The sequence below is a fragment of the Chionomys nivalis genome, chromosome 4, assembly GCF_950005125.1.
Source record: "Chionomys nivalis chromosome 4, mChiNiv1.1, whole genome shotgun sequence".
NCBI classification, from domain to species: domain Eukaryota; kingdom Metazoa; phylum Chordata; class Mammalia; order Rodentia; family Cricetidae; genus Chionomys; species Chionomys nivalis.
In genome coordinates, this window is record NC_080089.1 from 50,841,992 (window position 1) to 50,858,100 (window position 16,109).

Genomic DNA, 16,109 nt, shown 5'->3' on the forward strand with positions numbered 1-16,109 from the left:
CAATTTCATGCCTCATTTTTTAAGGAAAGTACTCTGCTCTGATTGTGTATAGAGTAATTCTTCCTTTGCCAGTAAAGTACTCAAATGGCTGACTTTCCATCTGAAGGCTATTTGATTAAAATATGTAAAAATTAGTGATAAATACTGGAGACTAAAAGAGTAGTTCATCTTGGCTTAGCTGGTGGGTTGTTTTTGTTCTGTGAAAACATTTGGAAGAAAAAGAATGTATGGGGTTGTGGAAGTAGAATCCAGTGATCCATCTAGGAACCCTCCCATCTGCAGTGTGTCTAGGGTTTGTCTAGGAACCTTCCCATTGTTAGTGTCTAAGGTTTGTCTAGGAACCCTCCCATTGTTGGTGTCTAGGTTTTGTAAGGAACCCTCCCATTGTTAGTGTCTAGGAATTTTTTTTGAAAACATCTTCACTGAAGCACTGTTTACAAACTTGACAGTTAAGTTTGAATAAAGGGTAGTTTTTAATGATTTGTTTACTCTCATCTCTTTAAATAAATAGTTTTTATGTGACACAGATAATGTGTCAAAGTACTTTCGTATGCTCAGTTCTGATTTGTGATGTGGTAATCATTAGCATATTTACCATGTTAAAAAGTGTAAATTAGTTTCCCAAGACTCACACTATCCAGGGGATCCCACAGCCTTGTCTAGCCTCTGTGAACACCCATATACATGTGGCATATACTCACACAAGCATACACAACTATGCAATTGTTATGTTCCATGACAAAAGAGTACATAATATGCCATCTGACTGCCAACCCTGAAAGACTGCTTATATGAAGATAGTTAAGCAATAAAGTTAAAACAAATTACAAATATGTATTAAATATTATTTCTGGAACAAGAAAATGTTTTCTGTTACAGAGACTGGAAATATTACTTTTAAAGTTTGTGACTGACAGGCTCACATAAGAATATAACTGGCTGCATTTTTAAAATTAAAAATCAAATTCAGCAGTGGCAATAGAACATATTAATTGTATATACATTCATATTAAGCAAAAGGTTTTAGTAATTAAAAATAAATTTCCTTTGAAAAATCTACTAAATTACATTTTGCCTTGTACATATGAAATGAAAAACATGTTTTCTGACAGTAGATTGGCTTCTGGGACAAGGCACTTCCTTCCATCTACCGAATCTTGCTTTGGTCTCAATATTAAGCATACTTTATATTTTTATGAATGACAACTTAAACTGAAAAAAAAAATCACTTGCAGAGAATAATTAACCCAATTTTACAGGTATGAAAATTGAGGCTCTGGGTAAGTGGCTGCCCATGATCATCTAGCTTACATAAAATTTTAAAACCAAATATTTTGTTTTCAACTTAGATATTCTTTCCAACAAATAAGCCTCCTTGCCCCCAACCTGATACCATAGGTGAAAGAACAGTGGCATATTAAGATACGTCTGCCTTGGATCCACCTTAGTGGATTCAATAAACCACCTATCCTGAACTGTGTGATCTTCCCCAGGGGGCTGAAACACCTATAGCATCTCCTCAGTGGTTACACGAAGCTCGCAGCATGCATGTACAGCTGCGATCATGACATAGGGCTATTGATGCAGTTACCTGAACCTCAGTGGTTATGTGAAGCTGGCAGCATACATGTACAGCTGTGTTCATGATGCCGGGCTGCTGATACAGTTACCTGAATTGTCAGGCTTTAAAATGTTGGCAGCAGTATTTTCTATGGTTTATTTCCTTCCCATTTTCTTTGATTGCAGCTCTCCAGAACAAAAGGACAAATGGCTCTCTCTCCTCCAGAGGTATTTTTTCAGCACACATATTTTGAATGTTATTAACCTGTGGTGAAACCAAGCATGTTACTACGGAGATGGACCCTGATGATACCCCTTCTTCTCTTTAATGGAAATTGACATTTATCTGCAAAATAATCTATTGTTCAGGTTGTGCACCAGCTAGAACATACTGTAAATAGCATTCTCTCATTCCAAGGACCTCTTTCTAGGAAGGGAACACAAGGGTCACAGATTAGAGCACATTAGAAAGAAATGTATCTCTGATGTCTTCTCTCTGTGTAGTCTCCAGGCTGCCGATTGGAGGTAGTCATTCCTTCAGAGTGCATTTTAATGCCTCATATTTGCAAGTTTTATTCAAAGAATCTCAAAAATTGGTTATTATCCCTACCTTTGACTATACCAAATAAAATGGCCAACGTGGGTTTATCAGTTAGAGGCAAAGTTCTTCCCTTCTTCCTTTTCCCTCCCCTCATTCCACGCCATAGGATACTCAAGATTTACACCACACCAGGCAGTTAAATGAGAAGGGAATTCATTGTACTGTAGTAGTATGTAGTCAGGAACTCCCCAGCAAGGTGCAGACCTGCTCAGAGGAGGAAGGAAGGCTGGAAGGACAAACCATCACTCAGAGGTACCTTTCCCTGGTGTACCTCTAACACCTTGTCATGGATGTCCCATTGTTTTGGGGCTCATGCCTAATGACCTGGGTGAAAATTCTCTTTCAGCCTATCATATAATCTGATTGCGCTGAGTCTTTCATATGTCCTTCTGCTCACTCCACAAAAGAGCATTAAAGTATATTGACAATCAAAATAGGTTGATTTTTTTATAAATCATTAGTGAATCCCATCTGACTCAGTGTTTTGGATTGTTGCATTTCATTAGATACATCACTCTAGAAAAAGAAAAGGACTATCCGAAGAGCATTCCCCTCAAAATCTTCGCCAAGGACATTGGGAACTGTGCCTATGTAAGTGTTTCTGAGCCGGAAAATTCAATTCCAGGTCCCTGAATCAGGCAGTAAACATTGTGGATGAAGAAAAGAGGAGGCGGGTTGACAAACTGTGTGTGCTACAGAAGGCAGGCATTGGAAGGACCATGGTAGGGTTTTTGTACATCTAGGTGTGTCTTTATATGCATGAAAAGAAAATGCTAGAGAGAATGAAGAAAGGAAAGTTCATATTAACTGCAGTATTTAACATTCTCCCTTGGCTAGAACATTACTTGTCAGACATCTCTTCTCATGCCATGAGTATTTGTCTGGGTCCCCTCAGGAACATCTGCTGGAGCTTGTGGTGACCCCACAGGAGGCATTTGTTATTAAGTAGTTCTTCCAAGTTGTCACTTCAGTTGGGTGGTTTTGAAAACTCGTTCTTTGAATTCTTATGAATTAAATCCCTGAGATTACAAATGGATCAGATAGAGGTGACATTATCTCGGGATCGCCATGTTTTTATGATACATAGCATCAAGTTGTTAGCCTCAGTTATGTATTCATTGCTGGCTGAAATTATAACATAAGAGCCAAGCCATTATCAATCATGAACAAGATGGGAACTTGTCTTTTCTTGATGTTGTGGACTGTAATACTACATGGCAGCTCTTGGTCAGGGTCACTGTGCACATGCGATGTAGTTTGTGAGGGTTCTGTTTTAGTTAAAGAAACAAAAGTTAGACAAACATTCTGCCCAATCTTAAGGGCCAGTTCTCACTGCTTAAAGGATATACTCAAACCTTAGGACTTAGAAACCCCAGATCTCCTCCAGGAAAATAGAGAAATCAAAAACAAAACAAGCAAAATCCCTCGTGTGTTTCTGCTTGCATTGATATGATTGATTACATTATTTATCACATTTAAGTATGGAAAAAAACATGTTTAAACAACTGATGTCCCACTCATTTTTGAATAAAAGATTCGAGATGCAGTCATGGGTAAGTCAAGGCACAATGACATTCTCAGGTTCTTCCCTGCGTGGGTGTCAGGGTAGAGTCTCTGTTGGGGACTCACACATCAAGACTGAACCCCCAGTAGGAATGCATTCATGAAAGTAATGCTTTTATTCTTAGACTTAAGTTGTATATAATTCATTGATGAATTCTGCTAAACTCAACACATTTTTAGTTTTGTCTGTTTCATACTTCGCTAGGCAACAATCACTGTATGCTGTGTTTTCTGTGCCCCCGAAAGGCTGCAGGGAGATGCACTCCCGTGACTACAGTGCTGAGTATACATATGCCCAACGTGAAAGCAATCGCCTTAGACACTAGCTACACAGGAACATGAGCACTTTGCTATGTAAAAGAATTTATGGCAGAGTTTCTTAAATTGGGTGGTTGGATTTTGAAACTTGGGGAGGGGCAGCAGAGACTTTTCTAAATGCTGTTTTAGATTGAAGCCTGGCTTGTGCCATTTTTCTGCCACTCTGGTAGATGCCAGCCATTGGGTCTTCCCAATCCTCCCTTTTGGACTCTGAAGCCTTTTGGTATAATCTTTGGAAGTAAAAGAAACTCATGAAATTTGTGTACATGTTTTTCAAAAACCTGGTTGAATTATAGTCTGTTCTATCAGGTAATTGATAGCTGAAAAATCTGTTGCAGACAGACAAGTGATAAATACCAGTGGGCCTCACCTTTTCTCTTTTATGTTGTTTTATTTGCACCGTGTAAGTAAGCCCTGTGTCAAGGGCCAGAGCACTAGTTGCTAGTTTTTTCTAATAATTTTTATATGTTCTTAAGTGTGTGGCCAAGCTAATTTTCAATAGTTTGCATTGTATGTGAGCCTTTTGGAGTCCAGTGTACTTTCTGGATGTTGATGCTATAGTTGGTTGCTCTCTTCTTCATCTCAGATGTCTTTCTGTTAGTGGAGAACTACAGCATATGGCCCTATATATATATAGTATATGGTTGACAGAATGGTTGACAGAATGGGTTTCCTAGCACCTTGGCTTTTTTGTGGGCTCATCTGTTTTAAGCCGTCAGAGGACTGTAGCACTGCAAACCACAGTAGCTCCAGTGCCAAACACTTAGGAAGTTCTTATTCGCACACCTTAAGTCCTTTTAGTAAGTAGTTCCCATTCTGGCCTCTCCTTAACTGATTTCATACCAAAAATCAAATAAATGAAACCCATACTATGAAAGCAGCACCCAACAGGAGGAGGCTCAGCTCTGTCCCTGCCACTATTCCCACTGGGCTGTAGAAATCCCCTTGTAGCGACAGAACAAAGGAATATCCTTGGTGGTGTGTATGTGTGTGTATAAGGCTGGGAGTGGGGTTCACATTCTCTGATGGAGCTTTCTGAAGCACTTTTATTTTGTGGGCCACATCCTTTAAGAGAAAGGAATAAGTTATTCATGGCCATAATGTACCAGAGAATGAAAGTGGTTCTTAGGAGGCTTTGTGCTCCACTCTATCCACACGTAAGATCAGCGTCCACCTTTGGATAATCACCTGACAGTGATTTGTTCACCAGCTGTAAACTCTTCATTTGTGTCTGTATTTTCCCTCCACAGTTTAAAACCATAACAGTAATGAACTCAGACACAGCGAATGAAGTTATCAACATGTCACTACAAATGTTGGGGATAACTGTAAGTTACTCCTGCCAGATTTTTTTCTTTATATAACATGGTCTTATTGTGTAGCCCAGGTTGGCCTAGAGCATTTGATTCCTTTGCATCCACCACCTAGATATTCTTTTAAACTTTGGTATTTTATATTCAAAATAATGTTTAGTAAATTAGATATAAGTAGGATCCCTTCCATCATGATACAACCAATAAAAAAGTTACCTTTGCCCCCCAATGTAAAAAGCAGGAAAGCTTGTATGTTATCATGAATATGGGCACTCTTCTATCTTAACACCTCTGAGACCTGAAGACCATCATGGTTAAACTAGAATCTTAGAGTAATAATATACATTTTTATCACAGGTCCTGCATACATACACAGAAAGTTTGGTGAAAGGTTCATAGAAAAGTTGTAACTTCCTTTACTCCTTCACCACTGTTTGACTGTCCGTCACTTCCTTGATCGTGTGATGCTGCTTTTATCCTAAGACTCAATCCCCAGATGATTACCAGTTCCCAAGATTTTGCTCTGCCATAGTTTTTGTGCTAACTGGCTTCAAGTCCTGAGGATGACAGCTGGTTCCTCTTAAGAATTAGTAAATAAAAGCACAGCTTTGAATTCTGTCATAGATTTGAAGAGCATTACTGAGCTGACCATGTTGGTCTGTCTCACTTTGAACCTGACCCTTAGGTTTTTGGAGTGAGTTGTGAACGTTGTTAGTGGGAACAGTCAGAGTACTGAGAATGAGATCAGGGAGAACTGGAGTGCTCCTCCCTTTGCCCCCAGCCCTGCCAGCACCCCATGGAAAGTTCCTCTGTTAACTGTGGGGCTTTATTTGTAACGTACTCGCCGTCAGGAGGGTCAGCTGCAAAGGTGCTCGCTGCTGAGCCTGATGACCGGAGTTCCATCCCCAAGACCCACTTGGGAGGAAGAGAGCATTCACCCCTGGAAGTTATCCTCTGGCCTCTACGTTTGTTGGCACACTGCTCTAGTGTGAGTGCCCTTGCACATGTGTGTGCACACAATAAATGTAATACATTTTTAAAACTTTATTATGACATGCTACACTTAAGACATCATATTACTGCTTATTTTAGATTTGCTCTTACCCAGACTACTAAGCTCATAATTGTAAAAGGAGACTGTTTTTCATTTTCCAGCCACCCAGACCTGCATAATCACATGGATACTATATTAATTGCAACACTGTTTGGCTGATGGCTCAGGCATATTTCTAGCTAGCTCTTACATCTTAAATTAACCCATTTCTATTATTTTATATTTTATACCATGAGGCTCATGGTTTATTGCCTCTTGCTTCTCTGGTGGGTACATGGTGCCTGCCTGACTCCACCTTCTTTCTCCTTCTATCTCTGCTTGAATTTCCAGCCTTGCTATATTCTGCCCTGCCATAGACCAAAGCATATTTTTTAATAGCCAATGGTAATAAAACATATTCAAAGCATACAGAGGGGAATCCCACATCACATAATGATTCAAGGCAACCAAAATTTAGGATTAAAAAATATGAACAGTAAAATTTAGTAATATAGTTAAAATGTAATTAAATTTTATATGCACTTGGTAAAGTTGGTATTTCAACATTGATTTCTAACCTACATAAGCATACCTTGGAAGATAGTGCACAATTTTAAGTTAAGAAGGAAGATTAACTACTTGATGGTGCATTTTCTCAATTTTCTTCTTTAAAGTCTGATCTGTTCATGCCAAAAAAATGTAATTAGGAACTGAGATTATTTTATTACACCCATTCTAAGAGATAGTATGCAATGTTTCTGACATTGCCTAAAATTTGATTTTTTTTTTTGTTTTAGATTGCTCCTCTTCTGTGTGTGCATGTACTTGTGGCCAGGAGCAATGTATGGTATATACAATAGCCAAGACCTTAAGAACCCTAAGGCCAGGTCCTTAACTTAGTTACAAGTTAAAGTTGCAATGAAATGCTTCCAACAGACTTGGGTACCTCTATTCTAGTTGTACATGAGAATTTTGCCTTGTTCCTCCTGAAGGATTCAACAAAGCACACATAGTTAGTATCTTTCTTTCAAGAGGAATTTGTAGTATTGTTGGATTATAAATCACTAGTGAATGATTTTACTGTGTTCCATGACTGGGCCTGTTCTCTAGAGAGAATTCTTATCCTTTCTGTCCCCAGGACTGGATGGAGTTGTTCAAACTGAAGTCAATGCAACTAGCTATCCACCTCCAGAAAGCCTCTTGGTTATTCTCCTGCTCAGAAGCCACTGGGTTAAACACTGGCCTCTGTGACCTGACTTTAGTCTCACAGACAGCCCTGTTTATGGTTTTCTGGGTAAGAAGGTTGTCTTGCAGGGACACATTGGATGCTATTCTCTGAGACCATCTGAGAATCTCAGAAGTCAGGATCAGCTTTGTAGTACTAGGAAATGTATTATATTACCCTTTGTAGAAGGGCTTGCTTAGGCTGTCATACTCTGTGGACCACTGATAGGAAGGGTCTAATTCCATTGCAATTTGTGGGGTCCTAGGTCAACACAGGGGTTGTGGGCACGGGAGGACCACTAGTGATGGATCCTATTTTTGAATAGACTAGGATTTGACTGTAGGAATAAGCACTACTATCCCCCAAACCATGTGTACCCCATGAATCTAAATAACATAAAATGCCCAAACTCTCCCCCCATTCAAGTACCTCATGTAAGATTTGTTTCGGTGTTTCTTGTTCTCAAGGGCTCCGAGAGAGATTACCAGCTATGGGTGAATTCAGGAAAAGAAGCAGCTCCGTACCCACTTATTGGTGAGTGCCGGTCACAGTCTAAGGCGGCAGCGTGGTTCCTTTGCTCTATAATCTTAAGCCTAAATGTTACTCTATCAAGGGTTTACTATGAGCTAGACAATGAGATCTTTTCTCTCGGGCTGCTAAGGACTATAGTTGGGAAACATATATTTTCCTCTTGGCTTTTTCACTTTATGAGCAGATCTTGGCAAGCCTTTTATTGGGGGTTTCTTCCCCGTGAGAGAACAGTGTCCACTGGAATTCCTCTTGATGATTTGTTTTTCAGAGTCTTGGGTTGCGTGTTGTCGTTCCTATCCCTGCTCTGATGACAAGGCTGCCTCTATACAGAGTACTGTGTGTGGTATAGTCGGGCATTGTCACCCATCCCTGAGCATGTGACATCTGCTCTGTCCCAGAATTCTCTTAGCGCCACAAACAAACTGACACTAACCCACTTTAACTCCTAAAGTCTTCATTGGCTGGTTACCAGCTAACTAGCAATCCCCTTTACTAGCTCTTTAGCCAAATTTCCATTTGTTTTTAGGATTCTTTTTTTTTTTTTTTTTTGCCTATGAGATGAAACAATGCCTCACTATGTAGTCCAGGCTAGCCTGAAATTCAAAGCCCCACTGTTCTGAGGAACCATTAATAAGTAGATTATAACTTACCTTATTTCAGCTATTTATTTAAAAATATTTATTGGTTAGTAAATTCTCTCTAACAAATAGTGCAATTAAAATAAGGTCTGGTATCCATTTTGAGTCCTCTAACAAGAAACCACTCTCTGCCTGTGGGATCCTGTGCAATGTGTGTTGTGCACATCATTTTGTGCAGTCCTTTGTCAGCGAGGTCACTCCTGAATGGGTGACCACTTCAAGTGGTGTGAGTAATTAAAACCAAACTTTTCTATGAAATGTTTGTGAACTCTGACATGCAGGTAATAGGAAGCCACCATGCATGCTGAGGACAAAACTGACTCCCTCAGACAGGTTTGCTTTTAAATGCTATCATACATGCAAGAATGAATAAGCAACAATAAAATGTTATTTTAAAAACACAATAAATATTTAAAATAATTTTATTAAGTTAGAACTAAATAGGTGGTATTTTAGGCATAGAGCCGCTTGAAACTTCCGTGAGTGCTACGACTCTACACGATGTCATTGCAAACTTTTGCTAATATCATTTACAAAGCCATGTGCATTAGTTGGTGATCACTTCTGTAGACTGGTTTTGTAGTATTGCTGTTATAGGGGCCATCCTGCCTTAGTCTCTGGAGGTTGCTGTAATGTCTAAATGTCAGTATCATACTTGCCTTGTATACCCGTGTCAGGTGCCAAGGAAGGGATTGATGAATTCCATTCAGTGATTATAGGTGACAATGTACTATCTTTGCTTAAAGGATCTATATCATGACAGGATTGAAGGATTATACCACAGCAGTGAGTTTACTGGGAGTCTAACCAACAAAACTCAGGTCATGGTCAGATGTGCAAGGTTTATTTTTCCTTAGTTTGTAAGTTTATTGTTGTATCTGTACTCTGAATCTACTACAGTTCTTTTTGACAGTTGCCTATGAATACTAACCTCAAAGAGAAACAATTCAGAGGCACTAGTTCCAGGACTGGAAACAACTAATCATGTAGCTAACAGAATAAGCAAACGGCCCCTGCCAGGCAGTGGTGATGCACTCCCTTAATCCCAGCACTCAGGATGCAGAGACAGGTGGATCTCTGTGAGTTCGAGGCCAGCCTGGTCTGCAGAGCAAGTTCCGGGACTGGCTCCAAAGCTACAGAGAAACCCTGTCTCAAAAACCCAAAGAGAAAGAGAGGGAGGAAGGGAGGGAGAGAAGGAAGGAGGGAGGGAGGAAAGAAAGAAAAAATGGCTCCCACACAGATGTGCTAGATAATAATCAGATGAATCTTTGGATCTTTGGGAGATTGGGGGGGGGTGGTCTTGTTGTTTTGTTTTGTTTTGAGACATGGCCTTCGTAGCTCAGGTCCTGTCTTGCACTCACTAGAGCACCCAGACTGGTCTCAAATGCAGTGATTCTCCTGTTTGGCTTCCCAAGTGTTGAATTTCAGTCATGAGCCACCATACCTTTATTTTTGTGTTCAGGAATACAAACAATGAACGGAGGCAACTCACAGTTCCATTGCCAGGTTGTAGTGACCCTTACCAGACAGGCGTCTTTGTCACTATTTTCAAACATAATATTACCAACTAGTGTTTCCTTGTTTGATCTGTACAGTGTTTGTATGACAGCCAAGGCAAATATTGTCCATCATGAACTTAGAATACAGATCACTAAAGATTTATAGATCCTTTGGTGTCAAGGGAGAAAATAAGACACTCTTACATAATCTTAGATGCAAACCCAGAGAAGGTCAACTATGCAATTCATAAACTGATGTCTGCAGTCCTTCTAAGGATTCTTTGAAGATTTTTTTTCCTCCTCTCACCATTCATCTGCTGTGAGACAGCCACTCTGATTCGGCAGAGCCACCTGCGCTATGCAGAGGCCCCGTCGTAGAGCAGGCACATGGATCTTTCATTGAACAAAAGGACTCTTTATTCCGGATGTCCCAGGTGTAAATGACAGTTCACTCCAGCTTGCTGCACTTGCTGGTGGTACTCAGTCGGCCTGAAGTCTGCATTTGGTCTCCCTCTTTGTAGGACATGAGTACCCTTATGGAATTAAAATGAGCCATCTCCGAGACTCTGCCCTCCTGACACAGGGATCCAAAGACCCGGCCGCCCCATCCCAGCGCCGGGAGCCTTTCCTCATGGAGCAGCTGCCACGGGAGATGCAGTGCCAGTTCATCTTGAAACCCAGCCGCCTGGCGACAGCCCAGCAACTGAGCGGTGAGTCGCCCCCCTCCTTCATAGAACCCTCTTTCAGCAAAAACTTGCATTCCTGAACACAGATTTAGTACAAAGGCAAAGACCCAACTTCACCCGGATGAACTTACAAGTGCGGGTTTTCAAAAGAAAAGACAGGATCTTGGAAGCGGAGTCTATAACTGAGCATAGGCCCTGCTGGCTCACACTCAGAAACAAGGGGAAATCATCTGTCCCCTCTTCTCTTGCCAGCCTTTCCCCTTTAACCTTATGCCCATTGCAGTCAAAGGCCCAGGCGATGCTGCAGGTGCGTCAATGCCTTCTTTGTACTGTAATACACCCCTCTGTGTTCCCCCTAAATGATCACATTATAAAAGGGAGCCTGTCCGTGATGGGTGTCGGAAGAGTGTGATGCCCTGGCTGGGATCTTGAGCCCGATAACTATGTGAAGACTAATATGATTTCTCCCGAGGTCTCCCCCTTAGTCTGCTAATCTGACTTGAATTCCCTGTGAACATAGCTGTCTCGTTGCTACCCCATAATAAAGGCTGTATTATGGTAACTGTGATGTTCAACAGAAGGGCATTATAGTTTGCCCTGACCCAAGCTTGGACTAACGCTCTCAGTCTGAGGCAAGATTGTATAGAAAAACAAAAGAAAATTGAAACCCAAAAGTATAAGGGTGATAGGAAATTGATAGTGTACTTCTATGTCTGCCTTTGTCAGCTGGCCCAGTGAATAGTGACTTGCCTTCTGCAAATGAACAAACTCAGGGAGTAAGAGATTTAAAGAGAAGGCATGGACCTCGAGAGATCAGAGGCCACCCTCCCTCCTCATGACAGATTATTGGCATCAGCTGAGTGCCAGATGAAACTCTTCATCTGTGTTCCAGTTACTGCAGCCTGGGGAAAATGCGCCTTTTCACTTCTCCCCATTTGTGACCCTACTTTAAGGAGAAATGTGTGTTCAGTTATCCAAACTTAGAGGGAAGTAACAAATCAGCACTCATTATAAAGGTTCTCCTTGTTAATATGCATTGCAACCGTCTTTTCAGTTGAGACCTCCTCTAGTATGTTTAAATTCTTTAATTTCTCTCATACTAAAACACCTATAAGTTTCTAAAATAATTGCAGTCATCAGGTACAAACTCAGTTTGAACCCAAGTTCTGTTTTATTGGGCTAAAAAGTGTGCAACTGTTCTGTTGATGCAACAGCATTTGCTCGTTCTGTCTTCCTTATCTCCAAGCCCATATTCCTCCCTCCGCTTGCCTACCAAGCTAACTCCTCCCCTCACCTACGAGTCTACCGCTTTCACCATATCCCTGCGTATGTGTGCATGCTTCTGTATGTGTACATGACCCGAACCCCACGCTTACCACAATCTGTCTTGAGGAAGACCTCAGCTCCTTTACACTTCCCACCTTTCCACATACCTAGTGCAGTCGCATCTCTAGATGACTGCTGAGCACTCTGAAGAAATCCAACAGCAGAAGGGCAGCTTGGAATCACTAATAACCAACCTCAGACAGGCCCTCATATGGGCTGGGCCATCTGAATCACCTGTTTTTTACACATCTCCACACACAAGTCAACCCCGCCATTGTCTGCTGATGGCCTGGTACATCAGACAGCAGGGGTTTCCCAACCTCACCAACGCCAGCCATGCAAACATGCTCAAATTCTAATCGGTCATCATTTTCTCTCCTGCAACGGTAAACTAAGTTTGGTATCCTAAGGCTGTATGGGCACGTCTTTGGGTCATTCTGAGGGGCTGCTTTGGAGATATTGATTAACTCATTAAAACAAGAAGGCCAGGTACTGGTCTCCATCCCAGCCCCTGGAGCATCTTAGTCCTCAGTAAATACTTGCTGACCGCATGGGCATGGGAATGGCTCTCTTATAGATGAATTTAAAACTGGCATAAGAACGTAACTAAGCGAAGGAGAATATGCTGGCACTTCTGCCTTTACACTCATGGTTTTCCAGTGTTTTTCTTCCTTAGAGTAATTCCTAAGGTTTTTCATCTACTCTGTCCATTGGCCTGCATTCTTTTGTTTTTTGGAAGACCGTACTTGCACCACCTATGCTCAGGGTACCCAGGTGAGGGAGAGAGCAGCTAAAGTACATGCTCCTAAGGCACCCACATCGCCTCCTCTGCAGCTACCAACAGCAAGTGCACTTCCATGTATAGGTTTGGGTGTTGTGTGAGTAGAGGATTTCATGGAGTGCTGCTCAGGAAGTCTCTGGCTTCTTCTGTGAGGGGCCTGGTAGTAAAATGTATTGGCCATACAAAGTATTGACAGTGAAGTTCTGAAATTGTTTATCTGCCTGTAATTCATTTGATAGAGCACGATGAGAAAATTATTTGGGTGCTATGTGAGAAAAACTAATTTACACAAATTTCATATTGGTAGAATTAAAAATCTAAATTCAAAATCTAATCAAACATAGTGTCTGCCAATTAGAAGAATTAAATTTAAGGGAAAGACATCATTTTGCTTATTTGGGATTTTCAGTTCTTGACCTAATCATAGAAGTTGAAAGCAAATGTTCTTATCTATAATGGAGCTTTTATGTTTCATCTTAAAACATTTCACATAGCTAAGTTTTGCTATGTGCTAAGTTATGCCATTAAAAAAGTATACTGGCCAAAGTTAATGCAAGCACACTGACTCTGGACTGACAACTGGGGAACCTGCACAGGACCAAAGTAGGCCCCGTGAATGCAGGTGACAATGGTGTGGCTTGGGTAGTGTGTGAATCTACTAATGCATGAACTGACTGTGTGGAGCCCACTCTCTTTGGAGAGATACCTTGCTCAGTTTAGCATGGGGTGGGGGGAGGGGTTGGTTCTGCCTCAATGAGGTGATGGAACAGACTTAAGTTGACTTCCCAGGGGAGCCTTACCCTCTCTGAGGAGTAGATAGGGGTGGGGCGGGGGAAAGGGGAGGGGAGGAGAGGAGAGATGGGGAACTGGAATTGGTATGTAAAAAAAAAAATAAAAGGAAAAAGGAAAGTATACAATTTTAATTGTGCATCTTTCTCTCTTGAGTGGCATTTGTAGAATTTTATTAGATTCTTATTCTTTTGACAGTTGCTTCTCAGCATTTCATTGCAAATTAATCAGCTCAGTCATACAGTTACATGTGGAAATTTTCTTTGCTCTTACATCAAAGGTTTCTAAAACAAGGAAGGAAGAAGAACTACCGCTGTAATCGGGGTGAACTTAGGAAGTCACTGCTGTAATTATCTTCAGAAAACCTGGGATAGTTTTTTATCCAAGCACTAGTCTGCTTACAGCTTTAGATCAGAGCCAGGTGTGGCTGTGCCCATCTCTAATCCCAGCACTCTAGATGCTGAGGCAGAAGAATTACGTGTTAAGAATGCAACAGTAAAGCATCTAGACATTCTATCCACGAGATTACTGGCCTGTATGATGATATTTATGTTACCAAAGATTGTCGACCTGGACCTTTGCGTTTTATGGAACACTTCCTCAGACCACAAGCAGCACTGCAAAGCTTAGCACAGTGGGAATGAAGCCTCGCCTAGCTCCTCCGTCCCAGACCTAGCTGCCGCACTGTCTGTGCCCATTAGCGTGACTTCACATCATGAACAGACCACCCTCCACCATAACTGTTGGCTGGATGGTCAGTATTCTCACAGCTTCTGTTGCTGTCTTTCATGTGAAACCAACATGCCACCATGGAGATTACTTTCAGTACCTGCATCTTCACTGTGATACAGAAAATATGAACATATGATTCCATCACCTTCCTTCCCACCTTGTGGTGCCCAACTCATAACGTAAATCAGAATTTAAAAGGAAACTGCAGGGTAAGGCAGGAGAGCTGCAGATCCAGACACTACGTCAAGCAAAACAATCCTCCGTCTTCACGCTCTTTCAGATAACATCAGACTGGCAGCCTGACCTGTACTTGTATAGCTTTTGTTGTCAGTGGACAGAACTGGCCCATCCTTACCAAGTTCATATGCTGTACTCTGTGGCTCTTAGATCTGCAGAATTCACATTAGTCTTAGGAATTGCTTACTCCTAGGAAGTAGCTATATTGCCATGGTCTCTCATGTATAAAATATTTTTTTCTGAGATTAATGAGGCGATAACAATGGAAGATAATTTCTTTCTGTTACTATTTTATGCTTCCTGGCTTAAGTAATCCATAATTAGACACATAAACCTCCTTTCTGCATTTCTGAGAAAGGCCTCCTCTAGTTAACTTAAGGAAAATATCCTCTTCTTAGGAAACTGAGATAGGAGTGTTAAGAATTCAAGTCTAGCCTGGTCTATATATCATGAGATTGTGTTGCTCATGCCCACCAAACGGAGTGGAGGTTGGTTAAACTGTTTTCAGACACTTGGACAAATTATGAAAACATTGATAATTTTAAGTTTGCTTATATTGAGTTTATATCATGGAAGAACCTTTTTTAAAAAATCTAGACTCAAAGCAGTAAAAAAAAAATAAAGTTAAAACAGTTGAAAATTCAAAGATTGAATAAATAAAAGTTCCTCTAGAAAATTAAAAATATATATATGTTAGATCCCTGAAACTTGCCCTAGACACCAATGAACAGCTCCACTGTATTGAAAGGTTCCAGATATAAACATCAAAATTATCTGAACTCAAGACCCAAGTGTCACTTTTAACAAACCTTTGTCCCTTCAAGGTCATTATCCCTACTTTGCCTCTTTATCTGTTCCATGTACAACACATAAAATATCACCTGTGTTCTTAGTCTGTGAGAGCATTTATGCCAAATCTTTTGTTCAGTGTCAGGAACAAAGCAGAATAAAGACTGAATGGTTTAGTTACACCTAGAATGGAGACATTGGGGTGAACAGTTTGGGTGGATAGTGGGGTTCTGAGTGTGCTCTGAAGGGAGCTGTCCACACTCCAGCTCAAGCTGAAACAGATCTGTAGCACTACAGGCCACTGCCCACATCTGCTCAGACCCAGGGCTACACTGCGTGTGAACTGAACTGTATAAATGACGGTAAATCACAGGACACCCTTTGTACTGTTCCCCTACATGAATGTGCTGCTCTGGGGAAATATTAGTTGTGTGGCTAGAAGACAGTTAGTTAAAGATCTTTTGGTTATACACTCTAAAGTTGTATGA

The 16,109-nt window shown here is 41.0% G+C and overlaps 1 protein-coding gene across 1 annotated transcript in view; it reads left to right on the top strand.

Annotated features, from left to right (window-relative positions):
- The window catches only part of Arhgap20 (Rho GTPase activating protein 20), an 85,919-nt gene that overhangs the window by 51,367 nt on the left and 18,443 nt on the right, over positions 1-16,109 (top strand). Inside the window, exons 5-9 of the mRNA XM_057767214.1 lie at positions 1,747-1,788; positions 2,668-2,752; positions 5,293-5,370; positions 8,081-8,147; positions 10,803-10,991. Coding sequence (XP_057623197.1) covers positions 1,747-1,788; positions 2,668-2,752; positions 5,293-5,370; positions 8,081-8,147; positions 10,803-10,991 — 461 coding nt within the window. The remainder of the gene's footprint in view (positions 1-1,746; positions 1,789-2,667; positions 2,753-5,292; positions 5,371-8,080; positions 8,148-10,802; positions 10,992-16,109) is intronic.